The 15,993-nt window shown below is 34.1% G+C and overlaps 1 protein-coding gene across 1 annotated transcript in view; it reads left to right on the top strand.

Annotated features, from left to right (window-relative positions):
- The window catches only part of KIF18A (kinesin family member 18A), an 86,083-nt gene that overhangs the window by 14,914 nt on the left and 55,176 nt on the right, over positions 1–15,993 (top strand). The window contains exons 4-10 of the mRNA XM_061380987.1: positions 452–556; positions 984–1,094; positions 2,144–2,341; positions 4,346–4,522; positions 6,000–6,074; positions 6,273–6,379; positions 10,844–11,006. Coding sequence (XP_061236971.1) covers positions 452–556; positions 984–1,094; positions 2,144–2,341; positions 4,346–4,522; positions 6,000–6,074; positions 6,273–6,379; positions 10,844–11,006 — 936 coding nt within the window. The remainder of the gene's footprint in view (positions 1–451; positions 557–983; positions 1,095–2,143; positions 2,342–4,345; positions 4,523–5,999; positions 6,075–6,272; positions 6,380–10,843; positions 11,007–15,993) is intronic.

Raw genomic sequence — 15,993 nt, 5'->3', positions numbered from 1 at the left:
TGGACTACTTGGGCATCATGAAATAATATCTTCTCCAGTAAGAACCACACTACTTCCATACAACTTACATTTCCAATCTATTATAGAGTTTCCCAAGACTGTTTGTCCCATATATTTCCAGAAAATAGGAAGAGGCAATTCCAGCTATCCTATTTCTATTGACTTGTAGTCATCAAATGGGGAATTACAGGAGGAGGATATAAGGACTCCATCATTAAATTTTAAGTTCAAGTGCTGGTTATCAAACTCTTATGTTTTATCAGATGTTAGAAAAGTCATGGCAATGTGTAATAGAAGGGATGAGATGAATGAAAATGAGCTGCTGCTTCTCTTTGAGACAAATTCTAATATAACCTTAAGGCAGCAATGTATACATGTTTATGTGATGTTGTCGCTACTGTTTCAGTGTCAATGCTAAGCATCAATGCTAAGCAGTCCTTTTCATTTTAAGGTATATAATGAACAGATTCGTGACCTCTTAGTAAATTCAGGGCCACTTGCTGTCCGGGAAGATGCCCAAAAAGGGGTGGTCGTTCAGGGATTGACTTTACATCAGGTATGTTTACAAACTTCTTTTTTTGCTTGTTCAAATAGCAAGTATGGTAATTTAGCCATGTACTTATTTTAAAATAATGAAGTATCAAGTTAAAATAATCAAGTTTATCATCGGTCTTCTTTTGTTTTCTTTTAAAATAATCAAATAGGCTTTTCTTTTAAAACCCTACTTGGACATTTAATATAGTATATTATTCTGCTTAATGTATTATTTTATCTCCTCAGAGAGATTAGATTTTATGTTTTATTTTTTCATTTAGCACAAAAGTGCTAAGCAGATGATACACGATTGATATTTAATGGGATTTAATATACGGAAAATAATTTCTATTTTACCTGTAAAAGTCTGCTTGATTTTGGTAGTTTATTAAAAAATTTAAAGACCAGTGATTAATTTGTATGTTTTTCTTCTGTTTCAACTAATTTAGCCCAAATCTTCAGAGGAAATTTTGCAGTTATTGGATAATGGTAACAGAAACAGGACACAACATCCCACTGATATGAATGCTACATCTTCTCGTTCTCATGCTGTTTTCCAGGTAACAGGTCACTAGACCATAGCTCTTAAAATTGAATTTAAATGTAGCCAAATTTATGAATGGTAACCTTCAAACATTCTAAAATATCTCTTCATCTGTGGACTTTTCTACTTCTCAGCACTTCCTTTACTTTGCAGCTTTGAGAAGATTCAGTCAAGAATATTTAGAATTGAGATGATGTAAATTAGAAACACGTAAATTTTTAACCTGTGTAAAAATACATGATAGTAAAATGGAAGTATTAGAGGTTTTCCTTCCTTTTCTTTTCTTAAATTGGTAAAAATTATTTAATCTTTCCAAAAGATAATCTTTTATTCAGAGCAGACTTTCTCTTTATAGCTCTAGATTTATAGAACCAATACACTGGGGAGGTACTGATTAAGATTTCACCATAGTGACCGTGTAAGTAGTTGCATTCTTTAAGAGTGTGTGATTCAGTTGATGCAGTACTTTTTAGGAATACAGGTCTAGAAAAGCCTGAAGCATAGGTTAGTAGTTGTTATTTGTAGTTTCTAGTTCTATTAAAATTCAAACGATTATAAGCTTTATTCTGGATTATGCTATTTGAAACTCATCTAATAGTTATAATTGAAAGAATTCAAATCTGAGGATATCAAATCTTTCAGAAAGTCTCTAATCCACAAAGCTTCATTAATCTTTTCTCTTCTTCCCACTGACTCTTCATTTATCAGTAGTCTTGAGAGAAATGTTTATCAGGGACATTGAAATTTCCCCAAAATATCTTAGACTAAGTGTTACCAGAGTATAAAAGGCAACCGTTTTAACCTTCTATCAAACCAGGAGTTATTACTATTTACCCTCTAGCACACATATAGGAAGTCTTTTCATTTTCAAATTTTTCTCAACTTTAGTAATTACTTTTGATACTCTTAGATATCAGCCAGTCCAGTCAAGCTATACCTTGTTCAGTATGTATTTATAGTGAAAATAATTGATTTCTTGCTCTTTTAAAAATAAAGTGTACATTTCCCTTTCAATTTTATTAAATCTAATCCTCATTTTCCCTATTATCCTGTAATTTCAAAAAGATTTATTTGAGACAACAAGATAAAACAGCAAGTATCAATCAAAATGTCCGAATTGCCAAGATGACACTCATTGACCTGGCAGGGTCTGAAAGAGCCAGTGCTACCAGTGCTAAAGGGACCCGGTTTATAGAAGGCACAAATATCAATCGATCACTTTTAGCTCTTGGGAATGTTATCAATGCCTTAGCAGATACAAAGGTAGGTACTATATGTTTATTTGTGTAAGTATTTTGAAATATGCATAATTCCCAGAAACATATTAATATAATTTTGTTTTAAAGATCTATTATAAATCAAGTTTTAAGAATATAAGAATCATGTTTACATAAAGAGCAAAGACCACAGAGAGCCTAGTATATCAAATAAAGCTTTGGGTCTTTTTTGTTTGTTTTGTTAACGTCTCGTTTTATAATCAGAATTTGTTGAATGAAAGGTATTGAATATCAGATTGAGAGTTAATATTTATGATATTTCCTCATTTATTTTGAATTTGATTTTTTTTTAATGACAATTTAATGAGCACTACACAATAAGCATGATAATTAAATTGCTATGAAGACAAAGCACACTTTAGAAAAAGTTAATTCTGGTCTGGTTAGTATTTTATATATATATATATATATATATACACACACTATAAAATTGAGTTAAATATTAAAGAATATTGAGTTTTCTTAGGAATAGGAGCTTAGGGTATAAAATATAATTAAATCATCTAATAGGATAATGTTTGCTAGATGCCTTTGGGTCATTAAAAAATATTTTTTGTCTACTCAATGCCAGAAGTGCTTACAAGAGCACAGCATATTCAATAACTTCTATATTTGTAAAAATGACTTCCTTTTTTTTTTTAAGTTAATTGGCGCTGTTGGTTAAGAATCTGCCTGCCAATGCAGGAGACGTAGGAGATGTGGGTTTGACCCCTGGGTTGGAAAGATCCCCTGGAGTAGGAAATTGCCACCCACTCCAGTATTCTTGCCTGGAAAGTTCACGGACAGAGGAGCCTGGTGGGCTATAGTCTATGGGGCCACAAAGAGTCAGACAAAACTGAGCACTCGCACACATGATAATTTTAGTTCAAACCAAGCTCAGAAGCTGTAGGAAAGTTACTGTTAAACTCCTCAAAATGTTGCATTTTGATACATATGAAGTACATTAAAATGATTTGGGAACTCTTTTATTTTAAAAAAAAAGGCAAGTTTCTAAAATCACGTGCATATTACAAAAGCAAAATATATTTTGTATTCTAAGTTAAAATCTCAGAATATGTGAGCAGACAGTGTGGTATAGAGACTGATTTCCTAAATTTTGCCATTCATGAAATTTTTTCCATAACTGATTTAATAATCGACTGCTGTTGAGTCATTTGTTAGTCAGTGTTTAATGCATATCTTATACATGCAAAATCAATTCAGGTAGCACCAGCCTGTGCACACTGCACACTGTTTGAGAAAGACTGCTCTGATGGAAAGCGCAGTACTACTGGGAGCTGGGAGACCTCAGGCTAATTTCTAGCTTTGTGAATTACCAACCATGTGACCTGATGCAAGTCATGTGGCTTTTTGCTTAGCTTCATTTTTTTCTTCTGTAATATGAAAAAGTTACATTGGATAGCATAAGATTGCTTTTTCTAGAAAAATAAAGTTATCTTAGACCTGTGGTTGTGCTTTCAGATAAAGTATTTGTAAGTTTATAATTTATTTAGTATTCTTATTAGATGGTTATTTAAAGAGAGAAGTAGCTCTCTACCATACAGAATTCTTATTATTCCTCTGGAGTATGTTTCTCCAGGGCATATATTACTTTCATATTTTAATTTCTTTTAAAAATGAAGTTTTTTTAATAGACATTTTGATTTTGAATAGTTTTAAATACAGAAAAGTTGATTAGATAATACAGGAAGATTTTATTCAATATACCCCAAGCTCAAGTTTCCTCTATTAATATGTCACATTAATACGGTACACTTATTACAACTAATGAAACAGTATTGATATTTTATAATTAACTAACATTCACACTTAATCAGATGGAGATATAATCTTTCAGTGGGAAATTTGTTTTTTATATTCACTGAGCAGTCCCATAAGATGTGTAAGGCTGGGCAAAGTTGTGCAGTGCTTAAATTCTTATAGTGAAATGGTAGCAGGTTTGCATTTGAATGTGGAAAATGACATAAGAATCCTGTTTTTGTTCTTTCAGAAAAAGAATCAGCATATTCCTTACAGAAATAGTAAGCTCACTCGCTTGTTAAAGGATTCTCTCGGAGGAAACTGTCAAACTATAATGATTGCTGCTGTTAGTCCTTCCTCTGTGTTCTACGATGACACATATAACACTCTTAAGTATGCTAACCGCGCAAAGGATATTAAATCTTCTGTAAGTGTGTTTACTCTGCCTTTGTTTTTAAGAGTACTTGGTGCATTTTTTTTTTCTTTTTTATACCTCTAGCGAAATATGAAATAGAGATATATTTCTACTAATGAGTTAAGAAATCAAGGCTAGAAATGTCTTTACTAACCCAGTTAATTGAGCATAAACTAGGACAATTAAAACATTAAGCATCTTAATTACATATATAATAAATATGATTTATTATTTTATTTAATTTTATATAAATTTAATATTATTTAATCTTTTGGAGAATTAGGATGTTTTAGTGCCTTTCTCTCTAACCTTTTTCACATCATGACACGTGATATTTTGATGGCGTTTTGGTGTAACTGGTCAAGGCTTCTAACACATTTGTTGCAGCCAAAGCTGATACTCTGCTGTAGCCCAGCACCAGCAGTTTCCACCTGAAAACCATGGCCATGTTTGCTAATCTCTTCAAGCCTTAGTTATTTACTTCATCTATAAAGTAGATACAATATCTGTCTCAGTTTATAAAGTAAATAGTTTTTTAAAAATAATTTATTTTCACATTCATGATATTGATGTAGCCAATCTGTATAGCTACAGCAATGTAATAATGAGTGGTTAGGCTGGTATTTTTGCCAATAATTTGGGGTAACTTTTTTTTAATGTAAGTCAAACATGATGATGGATGTGTAAAATCACAAGACTTCAGAGTTGTAATAGACCTAGAGTTCAACTGGTAAATAATGGCTTCTCTTCCCACTTACCCCTCTGCTACTCCCATTGATTGAAGATAAGTGGGTTATTGTCTTCCTTAGAGAAATACTCACATATTGTTTGTATAATAAATTGGGAAAGGTTGTGCTTTATTGAGTACACAGAAGTTTTCACACATATTTTTCATGCACTGCTTACACCAAACCACTGAGGGAGACATTTTTAGCTCTTCTTTACAGTTGAGGAATTACATGTTCAAAGTTGTAAATATTAAATTCTAAGTTAAGTGAGAAATGGGCAAGGCCTCGAAATCAAGTATTTGGATTTAATGTTCTTTCCACTATTCCATAGCTGCCAGGGGACTCATACTTTCATAAAAAGGATATAATATATTGAGAACTTGTTAAAAGCTGCTTGAACATACAAACTGGTAAAAATTTAAATTATCTCTGTATCTTAAAAGTTAAAGGACAAAGGAAAAAATGAGCAATTTTTATTTTATGAATGGCTGCTTTGTAAGTTCTTTAAAGTTCTTTAAAGTACCTTTTCTCTGATAATAAAGAAGGCAGTTTCTTAACGTTATTAACGTGCTCAGCATACCCTTACCCACTTGTCATAGATTTTAAGCATGAGCATAGTTGATTATATTGTCATGACTATAATTGTCACAAATTCTGAGTTCATGAAGCTGAATAAATGAGGATGTAATGCTATTTTGTTTACATATATAACTGATTGTTATCTCTGTATATGCACAATCATAATTTCTTCTTCTTAACAGTTGAAGAGCAATGTTCTTAACCTCGACAATCATATAACTCAGTATGTAAAAATCTGTAATGAACAGAAGAAAGAGGTAAGTCTTTTCTTTACGTTGTTGCTAATCTCTCTCAGTTCCTCATTTATGGGATTCTGCAATCTTTATTGTCTAAAATTCTATTGTCTATTATAATTGAAATTTTGTTCAGTTATTTTTCACAGCTAAAATTTTTCTGTGGCTGTGCATAATGGAAACATATAATTTGTATTTTTAACTGCTGTTTCTCTCTACTAGATTTTAATGTTAAAAGAAAAACTAAAGGCCTATGAAGAACAGAAAGCCTTTACTGATGAAAGTAGCAAAGTAATGATTTCAAACCCTCAGAAAAAAGAAATTGAAAGGTAAAATTGACATTAAGATCTCGTTTTAAGGATTTTGTAAACTTTAGTCAGATAATTAAAATTTAGTCAAATTTATCGTTATCATCATTTGTTGTGTGTCATTATATATTCTCAACTGTTCAGGAAGTCACAGATTGGTCTTATATGGTACACTTTGGAGATCAGGTAATTTTAATTGTGATTATACAGATAGTGAGAAGCAGGTCTTAAGTATGGGATAGAAAAAGTAAAACTAATTATGTCATTTATGAAATTGGTTTTTAATAGTTTCCATATTTTTCTTCTGTGGTGTTAGTCCCTTCTGGCTGCTACAACAAAGTGCCACAGACTGGGTTGCTTATAAACAAACAAAATTATTTCTTACAGTTCTGGGAGCTGGAAGTCCTAGATTAGTGTGCCAGCATGGTTGGGTAAGGGCTGCTTTCCATGTTGTAGACTTCTTGAATCCTCACATAAGCAAAAGAGAGGGAGCTGTCTCTGGAGGCTCTTTTATAAGGGCACTAATCCTATCGATGAGGTCTCCACCCTTATGACCTACCTAAGCATCTTCCAAAAGCTCCACTTCCAGTACCATCACCTTAGGTGTTAGGTTTCATTCAACATGTAAATTTCGGGGGACACAAATGTGTTCAAGCAATGGCATCTGGCATTATCATTATTTACATGGTGCATATAAATTGTGTCTACTCTTTCCTTAACTTGATATAACTCTAATAATCCACTTAATTGAGTTTATGCAATTAATTACTTAAAGGGACATCTCTCAATGATATAAGTTGACACAGAAAAATGACCTGTTTCATCTAAGTTTCTTAGCAGATAAATTTAAAAAACAAAAGCTGTAATACAGTACTCACAAGCACTAAGATAATTTCCAAGTTGCCCTAATGGGCAATAGTTGAAAAGCTTTGAATCTTGAGTAGTTCTAAGAAGACAGAAAGGAATTCTTGGATCAAACAAATTTGAAAATTGTTCCTTACTTAAGGAATCTTAAGAAGTTTCCAAAGTACATGAACATATTGAAAGCTCCAAGAGGCCCATAGGAAAAGCAACCTGTTCACCTTTGATTGAAGGTTGAGTAAGCCTTCTCCAAAGCTAATTTTCTATTATCATTAATATGAGAAACTAACCACATCTTAAAGCACTGATTACTCACACTTAGAACTCTTGAGTTTGCAGATGTCTTAGTGTACATAAGGAAGACTAGTGGACAGTGATTTTCAACCTAGTTTCAAGTGTGTATTGAAGTTTACATAAAATATCCTTGATTTGAAGAAAATAATTTTTTCTGCCTCCATCTTACCCTAGATGTTAAGATAACTTCTAGGAAAATAACACTTTATTTTTTTAACTGTCTTTGTAGTTTTTGATGATATTTAGGCCCATATTAATTTCATCTGATGCCTACAGCACCTCAGAAATTTGAAATGGGGTATTGTTTTCTAACTCACAGATTAGAACAAGAATTATATGTCATCCTTTCAAATCTTAATCCTGTGTTACCATACTGTGCTGTTTTACAGATACAATAAGAAACAATTAAACAATTATTTCTCTCTCAGTGACAATGAGTCCATTTTTCATACAGCATAAAGTTGTCCTGTGTATTATTAATAGCTCTGCTTATGCCAGAGATTTCCTTAATAGTGTTTAAATTATTTTCTGTTAATCCCACTAACAACCCACTGTCAAGCTAAAGTTATATTTAATAGTCTTATAATACTTTTTGTTATATTCTACCAACTTTACAGTGTCTTTTGAAAAATAAGTAAAATTGACTCCTCATTATTCATTTAATCTTAAAGATTCTAACTCTGCTATATCATTAGTTGTGTTATTATAGTTTGTTAGTCAAATATGGGATTGGTCCTTATGTAACCAGATAGCTCTTTGTTGTTGCAAGTTTCTTGAAAATTAAAGCAGCCACCCACTGCTCAAATTTGGAGTCATTGCTTGCATGAAATTTCTCAGCTCTACTTAACCAGATCTAATCATCAGTTGAAATTGTACGAATTGGTAGACTTTTCTGGAGTTGATATGGCTTTGAATCATTGACATTCGCTTTCTGGTTGTTGATTCAAGAAAGAGGTGCCTGAGCTATGAACACTTATTTGGGTATTTTTGACACTTCAACATGACTTAACCAACTATACAAACTTTGAGTTGTAATTCTCTCAACAGGTGAAATAATTTGCATGTATTTATAAAGAAGGTAATAATACAGCTATATATCCCAAAGCCTTTGTCATTCTCTAACCAAAGCATCTGTCTTCTGAAATAAATATATGTAATACTTTTTATCATATCATACTTCATATAGAATTTCTTTAATGCCATGAATTTTTGCTGTCTTTAAGAAATGTAATTTAAAAAAAAAAAGAAATATAATTTTTACGAAGTTTAAACGGGTAAAGGGAAGACTATGTACTATTTGCTCTCTGTTAAAGCTATTAGAAAGATAATACTCAAAAAAAACTTAAAGCATAATTGTTAAGCTACAATCCTTTGGCCACCTGATGCAAAGAGCCAACTCATTGGAAAAGACCCTGATGCTGGGAAAGATTGAAAGCATAAAGAGAAGAGGGTGGCAGAGGATGAGATGGTTAGATAGTATCACCGATTCAATGGACATGAATTGAGCAAACTTTCGGAGATAGTGAAGGACAGGGAAACCTGGCGTGCTCCCAGTCCACATGGTCGCAAAGAGTCAGAAACAACTGAGCAACTGAACAGTGGGAAAATACTCAAAAAAATCATAAAAAAGTATAATTGTTCATGTCCAGAGTAACTATATAACTTCACTTATGACTATACCAAGAAAATTGTCTAGAGTTCATCATATGTCACATAAAATTATTGGCAAAGATTTTGTTTTCTAGCTACACGAATGTTTTAAGTGACTAGAAAATAGTTATTAGTCAATCCCATAGGACTGTCTTTATAAAAAAATGATTTTTTTAAGAGCTTTCTTTGATACTAATTCCCTTCCTTCCTAATAACTAAACACCACCAACTAAAATAAGAATGAACCATAAAATTTCAAAACTGACAAATATTTAACTATGTCCTTGGGTAAAGTATTAACAGAAAATCTAAGAAATTATCTTCGGGTAGAACCTAAAGATAACTTATCAAATCATTTACTGGCATTAGAGTTGTTGTAATGTAATACAATGAAATTGCAATGTCCGTACATACTTCTTATGAAATATTTATCAGTTTGACAAAACTTCAGTGAAGTCGATGTATTGTGGTTTATATTCATTCCCAGAAGAGTTAAGAACTCTTTACTACTGACGTAAACTGTCAGTGTTTTTACCACAAATCCTTACAAATATACCTAAAATTCTTGCCAAGGAACATTTATTTTTAAATGCATATACTGTGTTACCATTTTATTTTAAAAGGTTCACAGTTACTTTTTCTTTGAGAGTTTTGCCTGTGTGTGATTGTCTCTACTGTTACTGTAGCTCAGACATGATCTGTGACCAATATTCTGCCGACCCTGGAGGATGCAGGATTGCAGGCTCCTTTTGTTGTTTAATCACTAGGTCGTGTCGAATTCTTCTGTGACCCCAAGGACTGTAGCCTGCCAGGCTCCTCTGTCCATGGGATTTCACAGTCAAGAATCCTGGAGTGGGTTGCTATTTCCTTCTCCAGGGAATCTTTCCAACCCAGGGATCAAACCCATATCTCCTACATGGCAGGCAGATTCTTTACTGCTGAGCTACCGGGGAAGCCCATACACTCCATTTAGGGCTTTCACAGAAGTCATTCCACTTGAGGTCGTTATGCATTTGGAGGATATGTGAGTCATACTCCCCAACTTTGATTCCCTATATCTCTCTTGCATTTTGAAGGAAACACACTGGAGTGGCTTTTCTAGATTTACCACATTGTAAACTTGGATGTTTTGGGTCTTGGCATTGTCAGCTGACTCTTGGCCAGGCTGCAGGGGGTACCTGACCGTATGTTGTGTTTTCACTGTTACAAGTTCTGAAGCTAAAAATCGGCTATCTCACTTTCCCTAGGGGGCCATAGAGGCACCATATGATTATGCCACACACTGCTTACTTCTTCACAGCGAGCCAACACCAAAACAACACACAATACTGTGTTTCTGGGGCCTTGTGAATTGAGATAGTACAAGTCCACATTATCATCCTTTTCTTACAAAGTATTTTATTTTTGGTAAGTTACTGGATTATGCAGACAAAATACAGTGTATGACTGATACCATAGACCTTAATATACTGATATCTTTTAATAACATGACCTTTCTTGGAGAGGAGAGAAAGAGAAAGAAACCCAGTGTTATAAAAATAATATTCATAACCCTTTACCAGCGATCTCACTTTCCCTAGGGGGCCATAGAAGCACCATATGCCCTTATTCATGCAATTCTCTAAGTAAACTGCATTACCTATCACAAAATACTGAGATTCTATGTTTTATTTTTGTTAGATTTCAAGAAATTCTGAACTGCTTATTCCAGAATCGAGAAGAAATCAGGCAAGAATATCTGAAGTTAGAAATGTTGCTTAAAGAAAATGAACTTAAATCATTCTATCAACAACAGTGCCATAAACAAATAGAAATGATGTGTTCTGAAGACAAAGTAGAAAAGGTATTTAACAACTCTATCATTAATTCCTAGAGATGGTAAAAACATGGAGACTTATAATTCTAGAAATTTCATAGTGTTATATAATCACTCGTCTACAAATACCTGGAAATGCTAGAGGAAATAGAACATTCTTTGAAATGTATAGTTTAGTGTACAAGAAAAATAAATAAATTCCTAAGTGTCAGAAACAAAAAGGAAATAGCTGTAAAATCTCAGTTAAATCTGTTGCTTCTGTGAGGGTTGACAGAATGCTTAACAGGAAGTTAACACACTCAGGGAGAGTTGGGTACCAGAGTGCAGCAGAGAGAACAATTGACCCCAGACGCAGGCAGTGGTTTACAGCTTAGATCAGTAGGAGATTCCACCCACCCCATCCCATCCCCACCCCAGAAGAATGCTTTGTACTAACATTGTTACAGTTTCCATTGCATCAGTGCTTAAAAAAAAGATAAACTTTTAATCAGTTTTATTATTTAATGTAGTAAAGTGCACTGCTGTCCGCCTCATACACACAGACCACTTTCACTATCCTGCTTTGATGTACACTACTACTTAGATAAGGGGCCCAGGGAGACGGGGATTTAGAAATGAATGATAGTCCAAGAACTAGGAAACCTTTGCTCTTAGTATTGGAAGTATACCAGAAGAAAACATGTTACCAACTAGCACAGGAAAATAAGAAACCAAGCCTAGGGTAAGAAAGGAAAGTCTCTTTTGATGACCATCATTATTGGTACACTTTTCACAGGATTTTGAGGTTTGAATTTTTACATTCCATGTGTTTTGTTTAACAAATCCCTAAAGTGAGAAATTAGCATAGGAAATGGTATCAGAGCAATAATAATCTATAGGGAACTGAGTGGAAGCAATATAAAATCAGCCTAGTGAAACAAGCCTAGGTTTGGATTTTCAATTCAAACCACTAATGAGAGCTCACTGTCCAAAATTACAAAACATGTGAAACAGTCCTCCACAAGCAAGTCAGCAGACTTAGGAAATATGATAGAACCCCTCCCCTGCAAAACATCAGATACAATAAACTGATAAAACCTATAAAAACAAAAGTCATCAAAGAAGGAATCAAAGATGAAAAGAATATATATATATATATATATATATATATATATATGAGAAGAAAACAAATGAAACTTCTAGAAATTAAAGATTTATTCACTGGAATTTAAAATTTCAGTTTATAGGTGTAGTTCAGTTCAGTTCAGTCGCTCAGTCGTGTCCGACTCTTTGCGACCCCATGAATCACAGCACGCCAGGCCGCCCTGTCTATCACCAACTCCCGGAGTTCACCCAGACTCACGTCCATCGATTTGGTGATGCCATCCAGCCATCTCATCCTCTGTCGTCCCCTTCTTCTGCCCCCAAATCCTCCCAGCATCAGAGTCTTTTCCAATGAGTCAACTCTTCACATGAGCTGGCCAAAGTACTGGAGTTTCAGCTTTAGCATCATTCCTTCCAAAGAAATCCCAGGGCTGATCTTCAGAATGGACTGGTTGGATCTCCTTGCAGTCCAAGGGACTCTCAAGAGTCTTCTCCAACACCACAGTTCAAAAGCATCAATTCTTCGGCGCTCAGCCTTCTTCACAGTCCAACTCTCACATCCATACAGGTGTAGTACTAGGCCATATTTTAAATACTTGACATCCATTAACACATTTAATTCTCCAAAAATCCTGTGGGCTATATAATATTATTATCCTTGTAATTAAAATGAGGAAATCAAGGCCCAGAGAAGTCATTCTGTCAAAAATCACCCATTTCATAGAGTCCTGCTGCTGCGTATCCAACTCTGTGCAACCCCATAGACGGCAGCCCACCAGGCTCCCCTGTCCCTGGGATTCTCCAGGCAAGAACACTGGAGTGGGTTGCCATTTCCTTCTCCAATGCGTGAAAGTGAAGTTGCTCAGTCGTGTCCGACTCTTAGCGACCCCATGGACTGCAGCCTACCAGGCTCCTCCATCCATGGGATTTTCCAGGCAAGAGTACTGGAGTGGGGTGCCATTGCCTTCTCCGTCATAGAGTCCTAGCTACTATTTGAACTCAAGCAAGCTGATGCTGGAGCCTGAACTCTTGTCCCTGGAGGGAGGAGCCTGGTGGGCTACAGTCCATGGGGTTGCAAAGAGTTAGACACAACTGAGTGACTAAGCACAGCACACAAAGAGAGAATTAAAGAACTGGGAGATCTAAGGAAATCACACCAAATACAAGATAAAAAGATGGCAGATGTGAACAGGATGTTATGTAAAAAAAAAACTAGAAAGTCATGCATTCATCTAGTAGATATATTGAAGGAGATATGTTAATGCAAAAGGGGAAAGGATAATGTGCAAACTCTAAGGCTTATACTTTTCTAAAACTAATAAGTTGTCAATAAAATGTAAATTCAAGAAACATGAGTTGTAAGTAGGAAAGAAAAATATATACTTGGAGGTGTGCAACTCGAGTACCAAAAATCAGAAAAATAAGCATTTTGAAAATAATAGATTCTCCCCAGTTTTGGTGCTCATTGATGATAAGATTAATTGCATTTTTAAGTACTTTTGTACTTACTAAACACATTAATAAATATGTTTATTAATAATACATTAAATCAGTCATTCAAAGTAGTTTATATAATTTAATCACATAGAGATTAAATACATGAAATGTATTCACATATTACTTATTAAAACCTTTCTTTTGTAGATAACCCCCAGTCCTGTTAGATTTCCACATTAACCAAGTCTTCTTTTCCCACTTTCCCAGAAGTAACAGTTATCTATAAAATTTTTACATATTTTTTAATATCTGAAAGCCATCAAACTTTTATAGTGCTTTAAAAAACTATCATTTTAGGTTTTTTCAGCCCAAGAAATGGGAAAGATGTGATAGGCTAAGAAATTAATCATAAAGCATTAATAATGTGTCATGGATATGAGTATCAGTTACTATTAAACTAATTATCAAAATTAGTAATTTATTTACTGAATATGCATTTATTATGCCTTATTGAAAATGTTTATTTTAAACCACTTTATTGAGATACGATTGATGTTTAAAGAAACTCACAAACATTTAACGTAGACAACTTGACAGGTTTCAAGATAAATATAAACTAGTGACACCATCACCACAATCTATGCCATAATCCTGTGTCACACCTCCTAAAGTTTCCTCCCACCCACTTTAGTAGTAGTAGTAGTATATTAACAGAAACATTTAACATAAGATCTATCCTCCTAATGATTCTTAAATATACAACAATACACTATGATTCAGCTTTTAAAAAAGAAGAAAATCATGCCATTTGCAACAACATAGGTGAACCTGAAAGACATGCTAAGTGACATAAGCCAGACAGAGAAGGGCGGATTCTACATGATACTATTTATATGAAAAATCTAAAACCATCAAATTCAGAAGTAGAATCAAATGGTGTTGCCAGGAGTTATGGGGAAGGCAAAATCAGGAAGTACTAGTCAAAGGGTACAAAGTTTTAGTTATGTAAAACAAATGCACCCTAGAGATCTACTACTGTACAGCATAGGGCCTATAGTTAGTAATGTATTGAATACTGAAAATTTCTTTTTAATTTTGTTTTTCAAGTGTATATAAAATGTTCCTCACATCATTTTAAGGCAGAAGACTAGAATGTATATCTTTGTTTAAAATTTGTTGCTATGTACTTTAACTTTCTTGAACTACAAGATTGTTGCCAGTATTTTTGATAACCTTCATGACTTCCAAATAATAAAATATCTCGTAGGACTAATATTGGGTTGGCCAAAAAGTTTATTTGAAGTTTTTCTGAAAAACTCAAACAAACTTTTTGGCCAACCAATATATTAGTTTGTTATTATGAAATCCCTACATATGTTAGTTAAGTGGAATTCTGAAAAACTGCTGTATTACCTATTCTAAAAGTTGTATGTTATATCTCAGTTATTTGCATTTGCTATAATTTACAGTTTGAACATCAGGAAATTCACAGTTCACATATTCCTGAAGCCTGGCTTGGAGAATTTTGAGCATTACTTTCCTAGTGTGTGAGATGAGTGCAATTGTGCGGTAGTTTGAGCATTCTTTGGCATTGCCTTTCTTTGGGATTGGAATGAAAATTGACTTTTTCCAGTCCTGTGGCCACTGCTGAGTTTTCCAAATTTGCTGGCATATTGAGTGCATCACTTTCACAGCATCATCTTTCAGGATTTGGAATAGCTCAACTGGAATTCTATCACCTCCATTAGCTTTGTTCGTGTGATGCTTTCTAAGACCCACTTGACTTCACATTCCAGAATGTCTGGTTCTAGGTCAGTGATCACACCATCGTGATTATCTGGGTTGTGAAGATCTTTTTTGTACAGTTCTTCTGTGTATTCTTGCCATCTCTTCTTAATATCTTGTGCTTCTGTTAGGTCCATACCATTTCTGTCCTTTATCGAGCCTATCTTTGCATGAAATGTTCCTTTGGTATCTCTGATTTTCTTGAAGAGATCTCTAGTCTTTCCCATTCTGTTGTTTTCCTCTGTTTCTTTGCATTGATCGCTGAAGAAGACTTTCTTATCTCTTCTTGCTATTCTTTGGAACTCTGCATTCAGATGCTTATATCTTTGCTTTTCTCCTTTGCTTTTCGCTTCTCTTCTTTTCACAGCTATTTGTAAAGCCTCCCCAGACAGCCATTTTGCTTTTTTGCATTTCTTTTCCAAGGTAATGGTCTTGATCCCTGTCTCCTGTACAATGTCACGAACCTCATTCCATAGTTCATCAGGCACTCTATCTATCAGATCTAAGCCCTTAAATCTATTTCTCACTTCCACTGTATAATCATAAGGGATTTGATTTAGGTCATACCTGAATGGTCTAGTGGTTTTCCCTACTTTCTTCAATTTAAGTCTGAATTTGTTGAAGCTGGTTTTAGAAAAGGCAGAGGAAACAGAGATCAAATTGCCAACATCCGCTGGATCATGGAAAAAGCAAGAGAGTTCCAGAGAAA

The sequence above is a fragment of the Bos javanicus genome, chromosome 15, assembly GCF_032452875.1.
Source record: "Bos javanicus breed banteng chromosome 15, ARS-OSU_banteng_1.0, whole genome shotgun sequence".
NCBI lineage: Eukaryota > Metazoa > Chordata > Mammalia > Artiodactyla > Bovidae > Bos > Bos javanicus.
Note: the sequence above shows the minus strand (reverse complement) of the source record. Positions and strands in the feature narration are given on the sequence as shown.